General features: G+C 45.6%; 2 protein-coding genes across 7 annotated transcripts in view; one reads left to right on the top strand and one right to left on the bottom strand.

Moving 5' to 3' along the window:
- The window catches only part of ALDH5A1 (aldehyde dehydrogenase 5 family member A1), a 33,034-nt gene extending 13,575 nt beyond the window's left edge, over nucleotides 1-19,459 (bottom strand). Inside the window, exons 1-9 of one of the 6 annotated variants that reach the window (XM_089918412.1) lie at nucleotides 18,924-19,027; nucleotides 17,422-17,667; nucleotides 12,909-12,992; nucleotides 10,525-10,695; nucleotides 8,991-9,107; nucleotides 7,254-7,397; nucleotides 3,061-3,204; nucleotides 1,117-1,275; nucleotides 548-730 (exon numbers count right to left, since the gene is read on the bottom strand). In XM_089918412.1, the coding sequence (XP_089774538.1) occupies nucleotides 548-730; nucleotides 1,117-1,275; nucleotides 3,061-3,204; nucleotides 7,254-7,397; nucleotides 8,991-9,107; nucleotides 10,525-10,695; nucleotides 12,909-12,992; nucleotides 17,422-17,484 (1,065 nt within the window). In that variant the 5' untranslated portion in view covers nucleotides 17,485-17,667; nucleotides 18,924-19,027. Of the gene's footprint in view, nucleotides 1-547; nucleotides 731-1,116; nucleotides 1,276-3,060; nucleotides 3,205-7,253; nucleotides 7,398-8,990; nucleotides 9,108-10,524; nucleotides 10,696-12,908; nucleotides 12,993-17,421; nucleotides 18,079-18,923 lie in introns of those variants that run through there. The other 5 variants (XM_089918413.1, XM_089918408.1, XM_089918410.1 and 2 more) reach the window with 5 other exon arrangements.
- The window catches only part of GPLD1 (glycosylphosphatidylinositol specific phospholipase D1), an 85,853-nt gene that overhangs the window by 11,108 nt on the left and 49,094 nt on the right, over nucleotides 1-25,651 (top strand). The window contains exons 2-3 of the mRNA XM_089918415.1: nucleotides 1,382-1,509; nucleotides 3,180-24,215. Of these exons, the coding sequence (XP_089774541.1) occupies nucleotides 24,119-24,215 (97 nt within the window). The 5' untranslated portion in view covers nucleotides 1,382-1,509; nucleotides 3,180-24,118. The remainder of the gene's footprint in view (nucleotides 1-1,381; nucleotides 1,510-3,179; nucleotides 24,216-25,651) is intronic.

Raw genomic sequence — 25,651 nt, 5'->3', positions numbered from 1 at the left:
GCCAGATTTTCTTTGCTGGCTGAGTGCCCAGGGTCCAAAGTCATCTCAGAAATGCAGGTGGTACCCATGTAAACTTTAACGTATGTTCTTTATCTAGAGGTAGAAAATCCCAAGGCAATAACTAGAAATGTTATCAGCTCTGTAAAACCCCAGTGCTTCCTTGGTGTCTACTGGAGAAGGCACCAGATATGATCTTCAGCCAACCAGACTGCCCACTGGGTCAGGGCAGCCATGGCGGGGCTTGGTCCTCAGGCCCTCAGGAGGCCGACGAACAGCGACTGGGCTGTGCTTCCCACCTGGGTGCTGACCTGGCTCTAACTTGATTTTGGTTCCTCAGGTGACCCAGGAGGCTGGCTGTGCCCCCTTTTTCCCACACACACAACCTCCAGCCTGCATTTTCTACTAAAATTCTATGGAAATCCTTTCTACCAAGTAAGGACTTATCTAGGGAGCATACCGGATGTTTGGTATTATACGAAACCTCCTTGTAAGCAACTCTAAAGAGGATTATTTTTTTAAAACAGTAGGACAAGAAGAGAAAACTCACCTCGCTAGTAGTCAAGATTGTGACATTATTTGAACAAACAAATCCTTGCTTAAGGAGTTTCCCTTTCTTGCCATCTCTAAATCTTAAACATGATTTCTGTGGCTCTACATCTCCTGCCAGGATGTTTTCGCCAAGGATTCTTCTGCAAGGGCGTTTTGTTTTCAGTGCCAGCCAGCAGTTCAGCTGAAACATAAACGATCTCAAAAACAAAGCCTTTTTCCTTTCCTTTCCTTTTAGGTGTTCCAGAAATTAAAGAACTTTGTATTTCAGGATCTTAATTTCTGAGGCAGCAGGAGATAGAATTAGCACCACTGGAAAAGAAAATTTAGGGAGGGCGGTAGGAGAACAGAAGTGACAGATCTCATGGGGACTCAGTGAAATGATGGAGCTGGAAAAGCTTATAACCACGTGGTGCCACTCAGTTTATACAAATTGGCAGAAACTCATTTGTTTTCCCGATTTCTCCATTGTTTGCAAAACCGCCTTGCTGGCCACCTTACCAGTGGTTTTGCTAGTTACGCTTCTGATACTGAAACCATGACATTGAACAGATGATAAAACGAACTTACCTTTTCTACAGCTTTCTCATTAATTAACGGGCCTTGAGTAGTTTTCTCCTCAAATCCATTACCCACATGCAGGTTTGTTTTCATTGCCTCGGCAAATTTTTTCACAAAGGAATCATGGATACCCCTTTGCACCAAGAAACGGTTTGAGCAAACACAAGTCTAGACAAAAAGAAACAAACTCACACTGACAGTTTGTTGGAAGCTACTGACCCAACCAATAACCGTGTGACTGCTGCTACCTCTGAATGTGAATGCACTTTCCCAGGTGATTCCCGTCCTGTGTTCTACCTGCTGTGTTCCTCCCCACGTGGGCTTGGCCCTAAAGACAAACGTGCTGAGTGCATGGACTTCTCCAAGCCCCTCTACAGCCGCCACCTCTCTGTGGTTAAACAGGTAAGCGAGGATAAATATCTGTGCGCAAAAAACCAAAAAGCCACCTAACCCAAGTTTTTTCGAACGGCTCCTATTGGAAAGAATAAAACCAACGCAAGAAACTAACTCCCTGAGACAGTGATGCTGCAGTGACAGCAGAGCTAGAAGGAAAGGGATTCAAAGGCTAACTTACATCCACTAGCTTATTAAACCTTTCAATTGCTTGGCGGAATCCGAGATTTTGAAAATGGACGCAAGACCATTCTTCCGTGTCAGCCTAAATTATTGAAAACCCCTTTGCTTATTATTTTTTCTAATTAGACCTAATATTTAAAAATTATGTAATATAAACACATTACAGGAAATGTAGTTACCCTTGATACGTTTTCTTCTTGGCTTTTTCGTTGTTTTTTTTTTTTGTCTTTTTTCTTAATCGTGTATTTTTCTAATAGAAACAAGCCTATAGATAATTTTGTATCCTATTTATTGGCTTAAAGCAATACACCCCAAAGTTGTAACTTTATAAGTGTAACTCTGAAGGTTACATACCTTGCCATTTTGTGTTTCTAAAAGGAAACATACCTGTTTCCGAAACAACGAAGCTTATTAGGTTATGTGAAAGGAGAAAAATTAATTACCAAAGGCCAAAACAAGGATGAAAGCTATTTAATATGGAATATTGTACAACATTTCACCTTTTTTTCCCCCAGATAACCTTTCAGGAGTTATCATTCCATTTCTGGAATGCATTTAAAACTGCTTAGTGATGGTATTCCAAGACAAAGTGCTTAAGAATATTGTATAAGAAGCCAGGATCCTGGCAACAGCTTGGATAGAAGTTGGGAGACTGGGCCCTAGGTTCACAGTCCCAGATCCTGAACCCAAGGATGTATGACTTCAAGTCAATTAGTCTTTCTAGAGTTTCATGTCTTCAGCTGTAAAATGCAAGGTTTGTGTCAGATACCTGGGAAGTTCCCTGCTAGATCTAATGCTCCAGGATTCCCTACAAGGGGTGAGCTCAGGCCACCACTCTCCCAAGGACAACCTGGACCCTCCTTGGGCCACTGTAGTGTGTGCAGCCCTGTAGTGGGTGCCTGTCATGCCCCCTCCATCTCGGGAAGAATGAGATCCAGGCAGCAGGGTTTTGAGTTTTTAAAGGCTCCATCTCAACATTTTCCTCCCTTCTTTTCCTTAAGACTGTGGGCCTCAGACCCTAGGTGTTCAGGCTATTTTGTGTCTGAGGAGATGTTTAAACCTGTTCAGCAGAGAAAAGCCCAGTGAGGTAAAACTATGAAAATAACCAGATTCAAAGAGGAGATGAACGATGAGATGAGAGAATGATTTGATTAAAAGGCATCTGCTGTTCAGGAAATGCCTTGAAGCCAGGGATAATACCTTATTTCTCTTTGGACCCTCTGAGCCTAGCAGAGTCCCAAGCAAAGAGGGGGCACTTAACTAAACACCTGATGAAAGAGGGCGTGGACAAAGAATGAGGGGAGTGTCGTCCTAGGAGGTGAGGAAGGGGGTAGGATCTGTAAAATACACAACCCAGAAAAATGCCCTGGGACTCACCTGTCCAGAGTTCCTAAATTTAGATGCCATGGCCCCAGCGACAGCCTGGTCAACATTGGCACTGTCAAACACGATGAATGGGGCATGGCCGCCCAGCTCCATGGACACCCTTTTCACAGAGTTTGCTGCATGATGCAACAGGACCTGGGAGCAGATGAGAGGATGCTGTGAGCACCGGATCAACTACATGGCCCGGTAAGCCTTTGTTTCAAAAAATTGCCCAGTAGTGGAAAAAGCCAGGTGCACAGTCGTGTACACGAGATGACAGTTTGCATAAGAAAAGGGGAAAATAAGAATCTATATGTATTCATATTTGCTTGTATTTGGTAAAGAAACACAAGGAAGATAAAAAAACTAAAAATTATTTATAAAAGGGAGGAAATCAGGGATAGGGGTGAGGGTGAAACCTCTGAATATAACCATGTTTATACTGTCCCGGTTTTTGAACCATGTCAATGTATGACCTATTAAAAATTATGATAAATTTGTTATGATAAACATAAAAAATTATGATAAAAATTATAAAATTATCGTATTATAGAGATATGCTAATAAAATCACCCATAACCCCATAACCCATAGCTTACCACTGATAAAATCTTAAGGTATATCCGTCCAGAATTTGGCTACACACACCAGGGACATCTGCCTTTTTTTTTTTTTTTTTTTTTAAAAGAAAACAGGATGGTAGAGTTACACAGCTTTATAACCTGCTTTATCTTCCCAATTAGTCATATATCTGGAACATCATAACATGCTCACAACACTTTAAACACACCCATATCAGCGTGTGTTTCTAGAACATCCTTTAGCTGCTTGCCTAGTATTCCACTGCAGAGCTACTCATTCATTTATTTATTCAGCCCCCATCTGTTGGAAATTTAAGTTGCTTCCAATTCCTTGCTATTAAAACAACACTGCAGTTACTCCCTCAGTATAAATAGAAGTAGAATCACTAGCTCAATGCACAACTGTAAGGCTTTTGTTTGTTTGTTTGTGTTTTTTTTGCGGTACGCGGGCCTCTCACTGTCGTGGCCTCTCCCGTTGCAGAGCACAGGCTCCGGACGCGCAGGCTCAGCGGCCATGGCTCACGGGCCCAGCCGCTCCGCGGCATGTGGAATCTTCCAGGACCGGGGCACAAACCCGTGTCCCCTGCATTGGCAGGCGGACTCTCAACCACTGCGCCACCAGGGAAGCCCCTGTAAGGCTTTTTGATACATATAACTATTAGGCTTTAAATATCCAGGAAGAGATTCTTACGGCCTAGGAAAGCTGCCCAGGGATGTTTGCTTTATTACACGATAGTAGGTCTTTATCCAACCACAGCTATGAGAACGGTGGACCCACTTGGATGGTTCAAGTGAAACGAACAGTGGTCACAAGCCCAAGGTCACTCCAGGACTGGTCCCTGTGATACACAGCTGTGGGTTTTATGATAGGTCTCTTAGTCAAAATTCAGAAAAGCTGGAAAATTGCTTCAGTGCTGGTACTTCTCTATATGCCCAGATGTTAAGATTCCAGCAATGAACTAGTAAAAACGGTCTTCTCAATGAAATGTTACTATTCAACAAAGTAGTACAAGTTTTAAGATTAAACCTATTTTTTTTTAAAATTTATTTTATTGATGTATAGTTGATTTACAACGTTATTTGTTTCTGCTGTACAGCAAAGTGATCCAGTTATATATACATATTTATGTGTATGTGTGTGTATATACTTTTTCATCATGGTTTATCACAGGATACTGAATAGTTCCCTGTGCTATGCAGGAGGACCTTATTGTTTATCCAGTCTATATATAATAGTTTGCATCTGCTAATCCCAACCTCCCACTCCATCCCTCCCTCAGCCCCCCTCCCCCTTGGCAACCACAAGTCTGTTCTCTATGTCTGTGGGTCTGTTTCTGTTTCGTAGATAAGTTCATCTTTTAGATTCCACGTGTAAGCAATGTCATATGGTATTTGTCTTTATCTTTCTGACTTCACTTAGTATGATGATCTCTAGGTCCAACCATATTGCTGCAAATGGCATTATTTCATTCTTTTTTATGACTGAGTAGTATTCCACTGTATATACATACCACACCACACCTTCTTTATCCGTTTATCTGTTGATGGACATTTAGGTTACTTCCATGTCTTGGCTACTGTAAATAGTACTGCTATGGACATAGGGGTGCATGTTATCTTTCCGAATTATAGTTTTGTCTGGATATATGCCCAGGAGTGAGATTGTTGGATCATATGGCAACTCTATTGGATCATAGTTTTTTGAGGAACCTTCATACTGTTTTCCATAGTGGCTGCACCAGTTTACACTCCTACCAACAGTGTAGGAGGGTTCCCTTTTCTCCATACCCTCTCCAGCATTTATCTGTAGACTTTTTAATGATGGCCATTCTGACCGGTGTGAGTAAACCTATTTCTTTATTTCCTTCTGAATTTTTAAGAACTGCTCTCTGCCAGGCCACTGATTTTTCTGACTCTGCTCGCTTTTGGGTCGCTTGCCTCCACCTGTGTCCTCTGACTGCGTCTTCTTGCTACTCAGTGCGCATGATGAGGGCTTGAACCTGCCTCTGACCTTCATGACCCCTGTGGCACTGCCTGCAGTCCTGCTACGTCTTAAGGAATCCTTTCTGCTCCAGTTCCCCCTGCTGACCTTCTCAGGATCTCAGCTTTCAAAGCCCTAGAAAGGGAACGTGAGTGCCCAGCTCATCTCTCTATGGCCAGGTCACTCGTCCTAGGTCACTGGCCAGCCTATGAATCTGTTTTCCTCGGGTCAAATGACCACTCATGGTTGAATTCTCTGTGGGGGAACAGATGAGGTATCATGTGCTATAAAGCATGGCTGCTGTCCCCGCAGCAGGCCCCAGGAGGGGTGGTCCCCCTGGAAGGAGTGAGGGCAGGGCAGCATCTCCAGAACAGGCTGACGGAATGGGGTTCAGTAGAGGCAAGATTCTATGTTGCAAGATCAGGAGCTCAGCCACTGATCCTCTGCAAAGATCAGCTCAGAAGAGGCCCCTGGCTATTCCTTTATCAGTGATTCCTATCACTCTTCCCTTTAAACCACTTGAAGTGAATCACTGTCCTGCGTAAATAATTTAAGAGGCACAGTTGGGCTTGGCAGGAACATGGTCGACATTTTCCTTCGGGGTCTATCCAATGGGGATAGTTCACTGAGCAAAGCGAGGTTGAGTAATGAGTGGCTGGCCTTTGTCCAGCATCTGAGAATTTCTCTGGCTTCAATGGCAAAGGTTTACCACCTTTTTCCCAGGCCTCTCTCTTTTTCTCTAACTATTGATATCTTGAAACCCTCTGAGAGTAAGTTTGCTCTGCAAGATCCATTGATCAGGGTGGTAGCAGTTTACGGATCTAAAAATTCCTGCTTCTGGAATGAATGGCAGGCTTCCCAAGTGTGCGTTTATGGCATGACAAATGTGGTTATGGTTGGGAGCTACTAAAATTGCTTTATTCTCTCCCGTTTCTCATGGTGTCAAAAAATGACCAGTTTCACCAAAACTTTCAGATTAGATTTATATTATTTTTATCTGGTATATGTTTATGTACGTCTCTAGCATGAGTGTGTGTGTGTGTATATATAAATACTAGCAGAAAAAAGTATACTATCTGGAGAGAAACACCATAAATAAGAACTTTTGTTCTCCTCTGCTTTTCTTCTCTTTTGAACATTTAAAAGGATAAGTAAAAATGCACTCACAGGCACACAAATGAAGTTTTCGGGAAAGAACTTTTCAACATATGAGGGGGGGAAAAAATGAAAAAAAAAAAAGACCTTTCTATTTCTGTAAGCACCTTTATACTAAACACAATTTTTGTTCAATTCTAAGACATCCATTTCTTTAATTCTAGATTATGAAAGAAACATGCATTCCAGAGTTATGGGAATTCCAAAGTTATGGACAACTTTCAGCTACTTCACATGCAACAAATAATGGGAACCTTGTCTACCCCTAAACTTTCAGTTTTGTCAAATAGAAACCTAGGTCATGTCACAATAAGGAACAGCATCCAGATATCTCCAGAAAATGACTGTACGTTACATTATGGGACAGAGCTTTTAACACTGCCAGAAATCTTCCTACAAATAGTGATCAAGATGAAATAGTATTTTGATACTCTATAAAGACAAGATATTAGAATGCCATTTGGTTTTTTGAGACTTGAGTCACATACCTTTCCAGTGGCTGTTGAACCAGTAAAGGAAATTTTAGACACTAGGGGATCCGTGCAAAGTGCTTCCCCTACTTCCTTGGCCTTCTTTTGAGAGCAGGGAATAACGTTGTATACACCCGGAGGAATTCCAGCCTGGTCTGCAAGCTGTAAAGAGAAACAGCAAACGTGGCAGCAAATGACCAAACTGGAAAAACAGAAAAGAGAAATAAATAGATGTTTTAATCTAAAAAGTAATGGCAAAAAAAAAAAAACTAGGCTGACTTTAGGGACAGAATATATTTGGAACTGAAATAAGATTCTTAATAGTGCTAATGTGATATTAATATGAATGTGTTGTTGGAAGTTTCTGTATGAATTTAAGCACTATTTTATTGTGTGTGTGTGTGTGAGAGAGAGAATACATATATGTATATTTCCTAGCCCTGACACTAAAAGGCCTAGAAACAATGACCAACTAGTAGCAATGACCACCCCTAGTGCCCCAAATGTAGTCTTAAAATAGAATTTCCTACCAGAAGAAATAAGGGCTTTCTGCAAAAATGGTTAATCCCAGGTCTGAGGCAAGAAATATATATAATAAGTCTAAAATATCTTGTCATACTAGCAAGGAAGGTCTCAAAAACTAAGAGTTATGTTAAAAGATAAAAGAGACAACTCGAAGAGGCTGCCATTGGCCAAAAATGGGGGCAATCTGAGCTTCATCAAGGATAATAACCACAGCAAACTGAAACTCATCAAATACGTTAAAATCTACTAGCACATAATGCTACTAACAAACTAATTGGGAGCCTTAGGCAGATGACAGGAATAGATGCATTAATTTGGAAAACTGTAAATAAAAAGAAAGAATCAAACATATTGTCTTTCCTGTGGGAATTTACCATTGGGTAACCACACAGGAGATGATGGGTAGCTTTGATTTATAGAAGTGGTCTGGTGAATAAATGAAAGAAAAAGGAAAGAATTCAAATATCAACCATTTTTGCACTCCTAATGAATTAACAGACTGAGTGGCATTGCACAGCAATGTCTGCAAATATGAAAACGGAGACACCCAGACATTACTCGCCTCCTGACAAAAGGACACAAAATGGGATCGAACCCAAATCTGAGGAAGCGTCTGGATGCAGCTGCCAATCTGTGGAAAGTGCAGCAGACAGAGGAACCCAGTGCATGGTGTGCCATCTGCAAAGCCCCAGACTATGGGGAACTCTACCAGTCAAATGTCTCGCTTCTTCAAAAGATAAATTGTAAGGGACAGAAAAGGATGAAGGGGAATGTGTACAACAGGAGAAACTCATCAAACATTCCCAATTTTTAAAAAGTGAAGGCCACTGCAGGAAGCCTGAATTTTACTCTAAGAGACATGAGAAGCTATTAGAGGGTTTTAAACAGAAGAACAAGATATGACGCAGATTGAGCTGGAGAAGGGAACGGTAAATAAGAGGTCCCTGAATCTGAGAAACGCCCATATTTTAGTTACATTACTATGACTTAATAAAAATGATGGCTAGATATCATTTTTAGGGTAGGCTAAACAATACATTGCCTACAGATGACAGAAAACTCCCCCATCTGTTATTTTTTCTATAAAGAACATCATCTGGGTTAAAATAATGGCTAGTGAATTAAAACACAACACCATCAAACAGGAGACGCAGGCAAAGAAGGTTTCGAAAGTCTTTCCTTCCATCCCAGATAACATCCTTTTTTTGGACTCTGTGCAGAGAGGCTCACCACGGCCAAGGCCAGGGCAGAGAAGGGCGTGTCCTCGGCAGGTTTCACCACTACCGTGCAGCCTGCGGCCAGGGCGGCCCCCACCTTCCTCGTGATCATGGCGCTGGGGAAATTCCACTGGATCAGAAGAGAGAGGAGGTAAGTGAGAGGAAGGACTGCCCCCTGGTCCAAAGGCAGGCAGGTTGGGAAGTCAGCCAGCAAATTCCAGTGCACAACTGCCTGGCAGAGCTGTTCTTGCACAGATGAGCTCTCAGAACACCTGGTACCTGCTGACTGCAGGGACTGGGGAGACAAAGGCTCGTAGAGACAGGAAACATCGTCAGTGTTTAAAACAGTACAAAATCATCTACACTGGGGACAGCCAACTTTCTCTGTAAGGAGCCGAGTAGTAAAAATTTTAGGCGTTGTGGGATGTCCAGTTTCTGTCACAAGGACTCAAGACCACAGACAATACAGTATGTATATGAATAGGCGTGGCTCTGTCCCAATAAAACTTTATTTACAAACACAGGCAGCAGGCTGGATTTGGCCTGAGGGCATAGTTTGCTGACCCTGTGGGGGGAAAATATTAGCAAAGGTGATTTTGAAAATGGTAGATGATATATTACTTTCCTCTCTATATATTTATAGATAGCTCTCTGTACACATCTGTGTATCTATAGTAACAATGTTTTATTTCAGCAAAAACTCATATAGTGCTTATTCTGTCCCAGGCACTGTTCTAAGCACTTTTAAACTATAATTAATTAAATCCTCATCACAACCCAATGAGGTTGGTATTTTTCTCCTCATTTGCGGGTTTGGACAAAGTGAGACAGAGCAGTTAAGTAATTTGCTCAAGGTCACACAGCTAGTGGAGAGTCGGCTCTGAGTCAAACCTGGTCAGTCTAGGCAGTGAGGGAGGCAGTTCTCTGTAACTATGGTGAGCGGGGAAAGATACGCAGTCTTGAGACCAGCTGGCAGACACTGTAGAGAAGTTAATATGGGATCTAGAAGGTGGACCCAAGAAAGGCAGTTCATGTAGAGAAAGCTGGGTGCCCCACAAGTATACTGCAACCCTATCCAGGCAGACACAATATCTTATTTTTTAGCCTTTTTACTTTCAGAACCTGGCCCAGTGCCTGCTGGTAGATACATAAATACTTTGCTGTTGATGATAACCATAAATTAAGCATAAAATTTTCTGAAAACTATAGCACATTTAAAAATTGTCAAATCTTAAGTCTTTTTAAAAAATGATAAATACCAAAGATCTTTTTAGATGTACTAGGCAATGCCAAGAAGAAGCCTTTATGCTAAGTTAGAGGAGCCCCTGGGTCCTCCAGGGGGTCAGTCCCCTTCTGCAGGCATTAGAAGTGCCCCCTGGCCACCACCACACATCTCACACCTATCACAGAGGACCAGGAAACACACCTCCACATGCAGCAATGGCATCCGGAAGCCAAGAACAGGTGACAGAGCTAACAGGATGAGCACACCTGCTCAAACCCCACTCAACCTCCTCCCCTAGGATCTTGCAGATCCTGCCACATACTGGAGTGATGACTGCGGCCACACCGAGGGGCTGCTTGAGGACCAGGGCCCGTTTTTCTTTTGCTGGGGTGTAGATAATGTCTCCGTAAACGCGGCGGGCTTCCTCTGAAAACCACTCCAGGAAATTTGCAGAATAGAGAATTTCTCCCTGTGCCTCCTTTAGTGGCTTTCCCTAAATTAAATCAGAAAAGGACACACTCATTACCTTCTAATAACGAAAGCATGATTCTGAGTTTCTAAATTCTTCAAGGATGCAAGCAGAGCAGGAAAGTCTCCCGTTACAAAACCCACAGGGTAGTTGAGAAATTTCTAATGAGAAATGGAATATTTCCTGCCACATCAGTAAACAAAGGATGTCACAGTCATCAGCGATTTGCAGCCCCAATGTGAGCTGGTGAGCCCTGAGTGAACTCAGGATGTGAAAACACAGGATACTGGCCCCAGAGAGCTGAGGTGCATATCAAAGGAATGATTTCAGTGAGCCCAGAATCTTGCATCTTCCCATACAAAGGAAAGCACTAAATTCCTTAACTTGGGATCTGGTTTTCTTTACAATAATCCTTTGACATTCAGACTACCTGCTCTTTGTTGCAAAACTTCTGTATAACCTGGCTCTGCACTTCACCTCCTCAGAGCAGTTCTCTCAGGGTTACTTGAGATGCTGCCTCCCGGGCTTGAGGTCCTAGAAATTCCCGCCGAATAAAACAAAACTCTCAACTTTTAGGTTGTGAATATATTTTAAGTCAACACTAACCTCAGTGTGAGTCTTAGAAAGCAGAATCACAAATGGTGATGGAAGGAAGCCTGCCAGGCTGATAGGAATTGAGTAGGATAATCAAATAGCTTAGAAACCCCATTAGGGGACTGTGGATAGAGAGGGGACTTTAGGAGACCACAGTAAGGTTAATGATCACTCAAGAAAGTAATGGGAAAATCCTGAAACAATGTGGGCTTGCTTGACTCATAAAGCCGAACAAGTCGCTTAGCATCAAAGCCAGATTGGCTTGCTTAACAAAATCAAGCTAACTTGATTAGCAACAAAATCATACAACAGAAGCATGAGACATGCCCCAATACAATAAAACAATGGTGGCATGAGACCTACAACCTGTCGGTGGTGTCATCAAGTTAATGACCCCCAGCACATGCTCTGTGCACACACAAAAATCATTTATGGAAAGGACATTTCAAAGTGAAAGACCCTCATTGTAGTGAGACCTGAAATAATTTTTCCAAAGTGCCATGACAGTCCTGGCCTGACCATGTAGGGACAAAAAACCCAAAGTGGAGGCGGAGCCGATGACAGAAACGTGATACCTACTCAAGAAAGACAAAGAAGGTCTTCTCCTCCACCCCTCTCTTCCTCTGATTATAAAAATGTAACCCACTAAGTACTTGGGGCAGCGCAATGCTTGCCTGCCCGCTTGTAAGCCTCACGAGCAACCTATTCTAATAAATCATTTTTAAAAAACTAAATTTATATATTTATTTATTTATGGTTGTGCTGGGTCTTTGCTGCTGCACACCGGCTTTCTCTAGTTGAGGCGAGCGGGGGCTACTCTTTGTTGCGGTGCATGGGCTTCTCATTGCGGTGGCTTCTCCTGTTGCAGAGCACAGGCTCTATGCACACGGGCTTCAGTAGTTGTGGCACGGGGGCTCAGTAGTTGTGGTTCGTGGGCTCTAGAGTGCAGGCTCAGTAGTTGTGGCACACGGGGTTAGTTGCTTCGCGGCATGTGGGATCTTCCCGGACCAGGGCTCGAACCCATGTCCCCGGCATTGGCAGGCGGATTCTTAACCACTGCGCCACCAGGGAAGTCCTAAATCACTTCTTATCTATCACTTTGCCTCTCGTTGAATTGTTGTTTCTGCACTGAGACATAAAGGACCAGGCTTCTTGGAGGCCCCCGAAATGACACCTAACAGTTTCAAGACCGCCCTGAGCCACAGTCATCATTTGCATTCTCAATATGTTTACAATTAGGAGGAGGCACCTAGAACTACCTCTTCAATTTCTTTTCCTTCTAACATCTTCTAAATGTTGTGAACGGTGGAAAGTAATTTATTAGAGCAACCAAAAAACTGGTACCTTTGAAAATGTACAAAAACAACATGAAAAATCAATCAAAGCAATCACATGCTAAAAACCTGGAATGGTGGAAAAGCAGTATTCACGCAGTCCCACTCAAAATCTATTTCTTGCATGTTATTAAATAGGCGTGCCTGACTTAATTTTGTGCCCAAAATAAGAATTAGCTGATATCTGATCGTTAGGCAAGGAATTCACGTTTTCTTTAGCTACAGCACTGAAGTTAGAGGCTTCCCCACACTTCGGTCTAAGAACTCCTGGACAATTTCTTCAGGTAGTAAGTTAGCGTCTGAACTTACACTTTCAGCTGTGATTATCTTGGCAAGGTCATCCTTATTTTGTATCATTAAGTCGTACCATTTCCGAAGTAAAGAACTCCTCTCCTGAAAAAGAATTGAAAAATAGTAAAATGCCAAGTGTAAGAGAGACTATTAAATAATCTTCAGTTTCCTAAAATATTTGCTGTGTGGTCTCATTCTTGGGGAGACATACATTGACCTTTTTTTTAAATTGAGGTATAATTGACACACATTATATTTGTTTCAGGTGTACAGATCTTTCTTTGATAAGTGATAACAAAGATCCAATTTTCAAGTTGCATCTAACAAGGTGTGCGGAGTCATAAATTGTGAGAGAGAAAAAAGTTCTGTGGAACAGCTGTTATTATTTATGGTAAATATGAATAACTTGAATTTCACCACACTAAGGTATAGTTCCTTTAAAAAAAAAGGTATGTTTAATTGCAGTGAAATACACTAAAATTTGCCATCTTAATCATTTTTAAGTATGCAGTTCAGTGGCATTAAGCACATTCACAGTGTTGTACAACAGTCACCACCATCCATCTCCAGAATGCTTTTCGTCTTACAGAACGGAGACTCTGTACCTGTTAAACAATAACTCTCCACTCCCCGCAGCCTCTGACAAGCACGATTCTACTTTCTGCCTCTGTGAATTGGACTGCTCTAGGTACCTTATATAGGTAGAATCATACAGCCTTTGTCCCATGACTGACTTATTTCACTCAACACAATGTCCTCAAGTATAGTTCTTTATTTTAACGACTCACTGGCTAGTTAAATTTGTCCCACAGACTGGGGTGGAGGTTGCAGGGTGTGTAAGGCATCTGAAGGGGTTTTGCACACTTAAGAAGAGGGCCCAGGCACAACACCGCGGATGCCCTTGATGCCACTGAATGGTACACTTGCAAATGGCTAAAATGGTAAGTTTTATGTTATGTACATTTTATCAGTTTTTTAAAATTTCCAAAGATAAAAGGATGAATGAATAAATTGGATTATTAAGTATATTATGGAAGAAATGGTTTCTTAAAAAAATTTTTTTTAGGGCTTCCCTGGTGGCGCAGTGGTTGAGAGTCCACCTGCCGATGCAGGGGACACGGGTTCGTGCCCCGGTCCGGGAAGATCCCACATGCCGTGGAGTGGCTGGGCCCGTGAGCCATGGCCGCTGAGCCTGCGCGTCCGGAGCCTGTGCTCCGCAACGGGAGAGGCCACAACAGTGAGAGGCCCGCGTACCGCAAAAAAAGAAAAAAAAAAATTTTTAAAAAGGAACTCATATAAAACCATAAAAAAAAAAAGAGGGCCCAGAGAATCCAGGTCAACCAGGCCACACAGAGGTGCCCCGAAGGAAGATGTGCCCCCGAGCTCTGGCTTCCTGCATCCAAACAGGTGTATCCGAAGCAAAGGAGAATCTTTGGTTTATTCCTACCTGCCTGAAAGGTTGCCCACAGCAACGAGCAAACATTGTTTGTGATTCTGTCATCCTAATCCATCCAGCAGGTGTTAAGATTTAAATTATTTTCTCATTCCACTCATGAGCAGGGAGCCTGAGACTGTAAGCACCACTAACCATCTTTCTCTGGGTTCTTTCCCTTCCCTATTTTGGATAAGCTAATAAGCTTCGTTATCTTAGCTCTCAAGGGTGTCATTGAGATGAAGTCTTCTGAATCTCCAACCCCCAGAGAACAGGCATTGACAGCTCTTAAAACAGTATTACTGCAGTAATTTCACCCTCGCTCTGTGCAACACTGGTTAAGAATCTGATGACTGTGGGCCTGTGTGCTGTGACTTATTCTGGGTAAGAAAGGAAAGACTAAAATCTAGGAGGCCTGGATTAAAGAAAAAAAAGAAATATGAGTAAATGGCCTGCAAGGAATAGAGCACCACACAGAGTCTGAGAGAGAATGAGAGAAGAACACGGAAAGCATGAGAACGGTAAGAATAAAAAGCAGATTCTGCTTGCTGGCAGAAAACCCAGGGTCCAGTCTGAACACAGAAACCAGCAGAGGCCACAAATTGCCCTCAGTGTGCGCGGCCCGTGTTACGGGTTAGTTGCACCTGCCCAAAAATGGCGTGTTGGAGTCCCAATTCCCAGCACCTCAGAGATGGGGAGATGGGGTCTTGACAGAGGTCATCCAGTTAAGACAAGGTCATCGGGATGGGCCCTAACCCACTATGACTGATGTCCTTATAAAAAGGGGAAATTTGGACAAGACAGAAGCACGCACAGAGGGAAGATGACACAGAGAGACACAGGGAGAAGATGGCCGTCTATAAGCCGAGGAGAGAGACTTGGAACCGTTCCTTCCCTCGGAGCCCTCAGAAGGAACCAACCCTGCCGACACCTTGATTTCAGGCTTCTTGCCTCCGGAACTGAGGTGACACGTTTCTGTGGTTTAAACCACCAAGTCTGTGGTACTCTGTGGCGCCAGCCCCAGGAAGCGGCTCCAGCCTTTGTAAGGAGCTGAGTAAGTGTGCAGGCCTCAGACAGGGCGCTGGGGAGGCTGGTGGTGGATGGAGTAACGTGGGGCTCAAATCCCAGACCCTCCACTTGAGCGACAGTGAAGTTACATAACCAGGAGCCTCTGTAAGCCAGTTTCCTCGTGCACAGCATGGCTCGACTGTCTAACTCAGAGGGCCATTGAAAGGACTAAACAAAATGCACCTGGAGCACCAAGAACAGTACTCAGCTGTGGAAGGCGCAACAACAGCCCTCAAAGAGGGCCTCAGCCTAATCCCTGGAACCTGTGAACATATTACTTTACAAGGCAGAAGGGATTCTACCGACGTGATTAAGTTAAGGACCTTACAGTAAGGAGATGATCCTGAATTACCCAGGTGGGCCCAGTGTAACCAACAAGGATGTCTATAAGAGGGAGAGAGGCGGGGCAGAGGCAGTGTGGGAGGTGTGATACAGAAGGAGAGGTTGGAGTGCTCTGGGGCCACAGACCATAGACTACGGGCGGCTTCTAGGAGCTGGAAAAAGCAAGGAAAGCCCTAGAGTTCCTGAAGGAATGCAGCCCTGCAAACCCGTTTTGGACTTCTGACCTCCAGAACTGTAAGAGTAAGTTTGTGTTGTTGCGTTTTAAGTCCCTGAGTTTGGGGTGATTCGTTACAGCAGGCCACAAGGAAGTAATGCATCAGCTTATAAGGCGGTCAGTAAACGCGTCAGTAACCATCTTTCCCTGAACTCCTCTAGGAGTTCACAAGGTGGAGAAAGGAGGTCATAAAACGCGTGAAAAGACGTGAAGTAATGCAAAAGATGTCAAGGGGAAGGGCGAGACAAGGGTACGGGCCACGCTACGGGTTCGGGGGAGACTGACGGAAGGCTGTGTGGTCCAATGGACGCCATGGCAGACATGATACACGAGCCAGACCCCAGGAATGGCGGGACGTGAGTGGGCCTAGAGAGGAAAGCAGAAGATAGCTGGGGGGCAGCGGGGCGAGCAGCAGAGGCCTCGGGGCAAGAAAGCTGCCTTACAAGCTGCGTTTGCGCCCCACCGTCCAAGCTGCAGAGGTGGACCCAGCTTCCTTAGAAAGCCAAACCCACCACTTCCTTAGTAAGACGCTCCAAGGTCCTTTCAAGAAGCCCCACGGAAGACCACCTGACTGCACCTGGAAGAGCGCCAGGGCACTGTAACACCCCTACATGGCAGGCTTGAGGCTGCGGGCCCTGGTGGGGCTCCAAAACAACAGCAGAGGGCCCAGGGCTCAGCCTCGATGCCCACCCTTCCTGTAAGCTCGCCATTCCCACAGCTGTAAGTGCATACGCGTGTTGTCTCTAGCTCAGGCCTCCCTCTCCTGACTCACGTAGCCAACATCCTACTTAACACCCTCACTTGGTGACTAACAACATCTCAGACTCAGTGTGTCCAAAGCTGAGCTCCGATGTCTCGCCCCAATGCTGCTCCTCTAACCCCCTTCCCGTCTCTGGACAGTTACTCCTTCCTTCCAGTGGCTCTGGCCAGAAGCCCTGGGGTCATCATTCCATCCTGTCTTTCTCTCACACCTCATCTGTAATAATCTGTCGGGGAATCCAGTTGCCTCTACCTTCAGAATATATCCTTGATCAGAACACTGCTCACCGCCTGAACGGCTCCCACCCTAGTGCAGGCCCATCAGCATCTCCCACAGGAGTCACTGGCACAGCCTCCTAGCCCTCTGGGCTTCCACCATTGGCCCCCCTTCAGTCTATTCTCAGCACTGGGAATAGACTGAAACCCTTTGAAATGGAGCCCCGCCTCACTCGCAGTAAAACCCCACTCAGTCCTTAAAATAGCTCCACAGCCCACTGGATCCAGCACCCTCCTCCTAGGACTCTCCCCCCACGTTAGTCCCCTCAGCACACGGGCCTCCTTGCTGATCTACACCTGTGTCAGGCATGCCCCTGACTCAGGATTTTTGCTCCAGCTGAATTCCCTCACCTCCTTTGGTCTTTGCATCTCATGTCCTCAATGAGGCCTACCCTGATGTTATAGGGTCCCCCTCCGCAATTCATATAACCCCCCAGTACCTCAGAATGTGACTGCATTTGGAGATAGGGTCTTGAAAGAGTTTTTTTTGTTTTTTGCGGCATGCGGGCCTCTCACTGTTGTGGCCTCTCCCGTTACGGAGCACAGGCTCCGGACGCGCAGGCTCAGCGGCCATGGCTCATGGGCCCAGCCGCTCCGCAGCATGTGGGATCTTCCCGGACCGGGGCACGAACTCGCGTCCCCTGCATTGGCAGGCGGACTCTCAACCATCGCGCCGCCAGGGAAGCCTGAAAGAGGTTTTTAAGGTTAAATGAGGTCATTAGGGTGGATCCTAACCCAATATAACTAGTGTCTTCACAAGAAGAGACTAGGACACTGACAAGTTCAGAGGCAGAAGCATGTGAAGATGGGGGACGACGGCCATCTACAAGCCAGAGAGAGGGGCCTCAGAAGAAACCAACCCTGCCCACACCTTGATAGCAGATTTCTAGCTTCCAGAGCTTTGAGACCAGAAATTCCTATTGTTTAAGCCACCTAGTCTGTGATACTCTTATGGCGGCCCTAGCAAACCAATACACCTGCCCACACTACTTATTTTGCATCTTGCCCCTTTTCTCTGGCCTCTGATCCTCTTAGCCCTCCTTCTCTACCTTTTTTTCCCTCATAGCATCCATCACTTCTAACATATTTGTTTAGCTATGTTTTGTTTACAGGTTAGAACTCCCCTCCCACCCCTCACCCCCAAGTGAACTCCAAGAGGGCAGGAATCTTTTTTGTTGATTGCTGTATCGCAAGCACCTCCCACAGTGCGTGGCATAGCAGTTGCCCAGACAATATCTAATGGATGAATGAAAGCTACGACTCCCTAGGGTACTTGGACCTTATTGCTGGATTTGTATCTTTCTTCAGAGGGAGGATGCTGAGGGACAGGGTGGACAGTCACTTCATTGGGCTGATTCCTCGGTGTCACATAATAAATGCTCTAACAGCCCCCATCCCGCACCCCCAATTCTCCACTATTCTCTATGTCAGTTAATAGATGGAGCTCTCTAATCAGGCCCCAAACCTGGAGACTGGTCCTGGACTGGTCCCTTCCCCTGCTCGATTCTTTTCCCCAGTTCTCTCCACTGCCGAGTTCGTGACTCGAGCCCGAGGCACTCACTACCAGCCTCCTCGTGGACCACTGAAGATGCTCTGAAGTCACTCGTGCTCTCACCTTCCCTGACCCTTCCCGCCCTCCACCCCCAACACACATGCACACACGCACGCACCGGCCTGCTCAGCCTGCTCGCTTGTAATCGCATGTTGGTGTTCTGCCTCACCTACTGGATACCTTGTGAGGCTTGAGGCTGGGGCTGTGCTCCCTAGCGCCGGCACAGGGCTTGGCACAAAGCCGACGCTCCAAACGGATTTGTTGGCCATCTCTTTTCTTGTTACCATGACTGTCCCCATGGTGGATGCCGGAGCATTGGGGAGGGGAGGTGACAGCTGGTTTCACTAGAGGGCAAAGCCCGATCGCCCCCTGGACCTGGCGCGCACTCACCTTGGCCGAGACCCCCCTCCAGCTGCAGAAAGCCTCGTAGGCGGCACGCACGGCGGCGCGGGCCTCGGGTACCCCGCAGTCGGCCACCAAGCCCAGCTCGGCGCCGCTGGCCGGGTCGTGCACCGGGAAGGTGGCGGCGGCCGAGAGCCAGCTGCCGCCCACGAAGCCGTCGGTGCGCAGCAGGGCCGAGGAAAGGCCCAATGGGCCCCGGGCGTAGCCGCGAATCCGGGCCACCGGGTAGTCGGCGCGGGGGCGGAGGACCCTGCTGGGAGGCGTCCGCGGGAGGTGCAGGGCCAGGCAGCTCCGCAGCCGAAAACAGGTCGCCATGGCCCAGGCGGCGGCGGCGGCGGCGGCGGCGGCGGCGGCAGGAAGCAGGCAAGCGAGCGTGCGCACCCGAGTGCAGGGATCAAGGCGGCGGCGGCGGGGACGCGCCGGGTGGCGGCGGACGCGGGCTGAAGGTGGCCGAGATGCGAAGCAGCGCCCTCTCCCCGCGCTCTTCGCTCTGCATCTCCGCGCAGTCTGGACCTTAACCCTGAGCGCCGGGCGGCTTGGCTTCCTGCGCGACCTGGGAAGGGTCGCTGGGAGAGACAGCTGAGGACTGCCGTGCCGTCATCTTTGTCCCTCTCGTTTGTCTAACTTTTCCTTAGCCCCTCAACCGCTGCAAGAGAACCGCTCCCTCTCTCCACCACTCCCCCAAACCGGCATTGCCCCGCCACCGGCATTTGTGCTTGGCCCATGAATATGCTGGTGTCTGCCCCAGCTTCTAAGGACGTGATCACGATTCTTTATTGCCATAGCTCCTGTGCACTCAGGATTTGGGGCGAGGGTTCTCCGAGAGGGTGCAGTGTGGTCCACCGTTCTGCTGCCTGGATGCTTTTCTAAGTGTGTGTCTAAGTGTTCTCTCCATTAACTGGGAGCAAGCAGGGGTGCCCATGATATAAGCGCCTTTGGAGACGAACAGACTTGGATCTAAGCTCAGAATCTGTTGTTGGCAAGCTGTGTAACCTTCTACAATTTATTTAACCTCCTTCCTCTCCTTTGTAGAATGGAACAATACCTACCCCATAGGTTTGTTGTGATTTAACATATGCTCAGTACAGCATTACTCAGTACGTTAAATTCAGCAGTGTTCAAAGCCATGCTAGCTGCCCTGGTTCAAACAACTAGTAAGACTAAAGTTAGGACACCTACTAGTCAGTGGGACCATTTTGTCAAAATCATCAACCAAGGTATAATCACAATTAGACTTGGCCTAAAACCCTGCAAGTAGCAAGGAAGCCTCAACTTCAATGAGGATAAAAATAAAAATAGCAGGCCTATACTCGGAATTTGTGGGTTCAAATGAAGCCTAACTCTAGGCGTTGATTGGATCACTAGTCTCAAAAAACTCCCCTTCTGTATCTCTCCTGACTGGAGAGTCTCTTGCTGGCTTTTGCAGAGCCTGTGGGCTCTTTACCTTTTCTAGATTTTTATTTGCAAAAGGCCGAGGCGGTACTTTATATTTTGACTTTGGTTTTTGCTGAGTCACTGTCACTCAATCTTGAGTCCGTCACATTTGGCAGAAATGGGAATAGCACTTAATTAAATAGTGTTTAATCTTTTGTGTGAGTGGGTTCACTTTTGGGTTCTGTATTCTATTGAAGGAATTGGGAGGTGAGAGGCAGTCCTGATGGAGACCACAGCTGGTTGGGTATCACATTCGGGACTGGGGAGCTGGTGTGCTTCCACCTACGGCCTGCAGAGGGAGCTCTACGGATAGTTGATTTCTAAGGGTTGGGGAAATCCATTCTGCTGAGCAAAAACTAAGTCCCAGAAAAGTGAAGTCTGCTGTGACTGCCTCTCTCGATCCAAAATTACTTTTTTTTCTAACTTATTATTTTTTCAGGGTTCTATTTCAAACGGTGCCCACTCTGCCTAGGGCCCATAGGACTTTTAGGGGAACACAAAAATATTGACCTTCTTATAAAATCAGAATAAAAAAATAAGCTTTTACGTTCAATATTAATAACCTTTATACCAATGCAGATGTAAAATGTGATTTTTTAAAAGTTTATTTTTATGAAGGAAGGGACCCTCCCCCCCAGCACCCCAACCAAGGCAAAAGTGCCCAGGGCCTAGGAAATTCACCATGTCCCCTGCCCTTCTCCCCAACTCACTGTTCTGTGCTCTTTGCAAGTTCCCATTGAGGGTGGGAAAAATTCCCTCCTGCTTCCGGGCTTGCTTCTAGGCCCGCCCAGAGCTGGCCAGTTGTGTTCATCAGGGCTTAAAAGGATAAGACCACCACCAGGTGACAGGGACCTTTCTTCCTCTCCCCTTGGCTTTCCCCTGTCCTCTACCTCTAATTCTCACTTTCTCCATCCTCTCTTCCATTCACTATAAGGGCACTATGATGACAGCAACATATTAGACTGTGCAGAAGTGAGCTGAAATTGTCTGCTTTATCTCAAAAGTTTCTGGACCTCAAAATTGTATCTCATTTAACTGCACAAGGAGACCCACCTTCACTTCAAAAGCCCTACCCTGTGTTGGCTTCATATACCAATCTAAACTGTTATAAAAGGTATATTGCTGTATATCTGAGTGTAAAGTTTTTATTTTTAAATTCAATAAGGAATATAGTTACTCGATAGAAGTCTAAGGTGCATCTTTTAGAAAGGGAACATTTCTTTTGAATGATAATAGTTAACATTCATTAAACACTTACTGTATACCAGTCACTTTTTTTTTTTTTTTTTTGGCGGTATGCGGGCGTCTCACCGTTGTGGCCTCTTCCGTTGGGAGCACAGGCTCCGGACGTGCAGGCTCAGCGGCCATGGCTCACGGGAAGCGGCATGTGGGATCTTCCCGGACCGGGGCACGAACCCGTGTCCCCTGCATCGGCAGGCGGACTCTCAAACACTGCGCCACCAGGGAAGCCCTATACCAGTCTCTTTTAAGCATGTTACCTATATACTCATCTGATCTTCATGGCAACCCTATATGGTAGGCATTATTATTATCCCCATTTTTATGGATAATTTTATAAGTAAGGAAACTGAGGCAACGAAACTTTTAGTAACTTGCCCAAGGTCACCCTAATAGAAGGTAGCGGAACAGGGACCCAAATGAAACCTAAGGCCTTGTGGCTCTCAAGCCTGTATCTCCCCACTCATTCCTTAATATACCTGCATGTTTACTTCTCAGCTTGTGTCTCTATTTCCAGAAAAGCTCTAAATGGTAGACTCATGATGTCTATTTTATAACAAAGCCACCTGTATTAGGGAAAGAGGGCGTGCGGTAGGAAGAAAAACAATTCCATACACCTTTGTCAGGTAGCTTTCTTAATATTGCCAGCTCCATTTTAACTTTCCTTTAAAAGTCATATCTTCGTTACAAGCAGCATTGTCCTACAAAGGCCCTATCTCAAAACCATCACACTGTACTGCCTAAGCAAATAATCCCTCCCATTCTATTACATACCTAAAATCAAGTCATTCTGAATCTTAAACACAAAAAATATATGTAATGAGAAATTTGGCATTAATATGGCTTAGTTACTGAACCCTGAACCCATTTCTTTCTCTGGTGCTTTTTGGAGAGGTTTGCTTTATTAAACCTGATTAGATATTGTCTTCAGGCAGTGTTACATTTTCCCTGTCGACCCTTTGCAGCCCTTTACTGTTATTCATTGAATACTCCTGGGTCTTCTGGGCTTACCAGAGCCCTAAGTTATAATTGCCTCCCCCTGTCTTGCAGGCTTTGGAAAGCCCGGAATGACAGGGGAGCAAACTCCGTGGCCTCTGATGGCCAGAGGGGCATGGCAACCTGTACACGTGTGTGTGGGGCGGGCTGGAGGACGTGGGGAGGGCACCTCTGTCTGTGGTGGGGAGACTGCTGGCTCTTCAGCTTCAGCTGGTGGTCACATCACATGGGAATGTCAGTTCATGTAGCCAGTTTGTTGTTTTGCTTTTTTAAAGAGAGCTAGAAATCTAGGTTTCTATGTGGATTTTCCCCATTAAAAAAAAAAAAAGTTGGCCTAAATTTATAAAACACCCTATTTGCCAAACAAAACACATCAGCTTATGGCCTCTGACCTACAAACAGGAGCAGAAGGGCCTCATGCCATCAGGGTTGAGGGAGAGCTCTAGGATTCCTTTCCTTGGGGCTTTGCAGATGCAGAGTTAGGGTTACAGAGGAAACTTGGCAGACACCTAAGGGTCTCAAATCATCCCATCTTCTATTCTTCTCTTCCATTTGGCTAACCTGAGAAGGAATACCGTGTCCTCCCACTCTTTTAAAATCTCCTTTCTTGTTTTTAAGGTATAATATGCATAATTTGAGCTTTAAGATCACCATCATTTCTATGAAGAGTTAAACCTAATGTTTCCCATGGGTTAAGTGCTATAGATTGGATACTTTGTCAGGTGTATTCTGAACCTAGCATTTTCTGAATCCTTCTTTCTTGGTCCTAAATCTGTCTCTCCCCACTTGCCCCTCCACTCCCCACCCACCGACAGTGGTATTGGCATCTTTGTTTGGGCTGCAGGAATCTGACCAGGCAGCAAGCTCTGGATAAGCCCTATAAGAATAGCCAGAGATAAAAAGACCAGGAGTGGCTGCTGTTGTGTAATCAATCCCACACAAGTGTCATAATTTGTTGCCAGATACTGAAAGAGAAGCTGGTTCCAGCTGATCGTCATAAAAGATTTCCCAGCCCTTGTGGCTTCAGAGGCTAAGGAGACAGGGTAACCAGACGTACGTGTGGAAAGATGCAAGAGAAATCGGCTCTTGTAAGGTGAGGTGGTCCAATATACTGATTATCAATAGAGACAGGTGAGTCTTTTTTTTTTTTTTAAAGAAAGCGAAGAATATTTGGAGACAACTTTGCTTGTGTCTCCGTCCAGATTTCATGTTAAAAAGAAATCCAGGGGAAAGCGGGGTCAGAAGATGGGAATGCACCACCTGGAGGCATTTAGATTTCAGTTTATCGCTTTTTTCTTTCCCAGGTGGAGTTTGTTTGCTGTTCTGGTGAAGTTAAACAGTAGTTAAACAGTTGAGTTCACTGGAAAATGATATTATTTTGAAATGAGGCTGGGTTTCCCGTGTCAGTGACCTGCTCAGCGGGAGAGCAGTGGGTCTGGGCCAGGATTTCAGACTCCGTGCTGCCGCAGCTCTGAGCATTTCTCGTCACCATAGGAGCAGGGAGTAATGAGAGCATGTCTACTTTCAGATTCTGGTCAGGAGTGCTGATTGCACTGGGCTCCCTCTGCCCTAGAAGCTCACCGTGTGGCATTTCAACACACATAGAAATAGGTAAGTGCCGACCCCTTGTCATGGTATTAAGGACAGTATATCTGTCAGAAATGTTAAGGAAGGGATTTAAAGTCTAACGCGTGTATTGATAATGAGTTTCCCTGCTGCACTGAGCTGTGGGGCAGTGGAGAAGAAAAAGCCAGAGATGGAGTCGTCCAGGATTGGGGATTGACTACTGGGGTGAGGTCCGTGGAGGAACAGGAAGCCTCCTTGGTCATTGGGTCCCTGGCTGTTTCTCCGCGTGGGGAAATAGGAACTGGATAAACTAGGGGTTCCCATGAAGCAGAAGAACTGACAGAGTGGGAGAGGAGAAAGACGGGTGGAATATGGTAGGAGTGAGGAATTTATGCTTGTTTTTACATTTCCAAGTATATGTAAAGGACCATGTGTGGCCACGGGAGTGGGTCCCCTGAGTCAAGTGGCTTTAAAGATGGTTGGCTTTAGGGAGGGCAAGGAATGGTCCCTGGCACTAGAAATGCCCAGAATGATGGCAGGATTTGGGGAACACAGGGGTACAGCAAGCTAGTGCCTATGAGCTCAGGGGCAAAGGCTGAGTTACCTGGATAGAGGTAAATGGTAACACAAAAAGTTGTTTCTTGGACAAAATGTATTTGTAATGTTTTTTAACTCTTTAGATAAAAACAATAACAATATTTTATAGTTATGCTACTTCCGGAAGATTCAAAACAGAGCAAGATTACAAATAAAATATAAAAATTTATCAATGCAAAACAGACCTAGAATATTGAGCTCAGCTGGGCAAGAACTATATTATCACAGAATTCTATGATCTGAAAGGACACTAGAGGTCACTGAGTCCAGTTCCTTTATTTTACAGCAGAGGAAACTGATCCCAGGGAGTTTTCACAGCTCACTTGTTAGTGACCTGGTCAAGAATTACATATCCTGACAGTTGGTCCAGTGTTCTTTCCATTAAACATCTATTGCTGGGCTTCCCTGGTGGCACAGTGGTTAGGAATCTGCCTGCAATTGCAGGGGACACAGGTTCGAGCCCTGGTCTGGGAAGATCTCACATGCCACGGAGCAACTAAGCCTGTGCACCACAACTACTGAGCCTGCGCTCTAGAGCCCGCGAGCCACAACTATTGAAGCCTGCGCACCTAGAGCCTGTGCTCCGCAACAAGAGAAGCCACCGCGATGAGAAGCCTGTGCGCCGCAACGAAGAGTAGCCTGAGCTCATGGCAACTAGAGAAAAGCCCACGCGCAGCAACGAAGGCCCAATACAGCCAAAAATAAATAAATAAAATAAATTTATTAAGAAACCCGAACATCTATTGCTAAAAGGGAGTCAGGCGACAGTGGAAAAGGAAATTGGACCTAGGTTCTAGTACCAGCTCTGCTGTAAACTACATGGGTGACTCTGAACAATTCACTTTCTCTCTCTCTTCTTCTTCTGCAAAATGAGGGGGCTGAAC

Source organism: Delphinapterus leucas, chromosome 10 (genome assembly GCF_059928025.1).
Source record: "Delphinapterus leucas isolate spDelLeu-1000000601 "Yukka" chromosome 10, BTC_Dleu_Yukka2, whole genome shotgun sequence".
Taxonomy (NCBI): Eukaryota; Metazoa; Chordata; class Mammalia; order Artiodactyla; family Monodontidae; genus Delphinapterus; species Delphinapterus leucas.
Note: the sequence above shows the minus strand (reverse complement) of the source record. Positions and strands in the feature narration are given on the sequence as shown.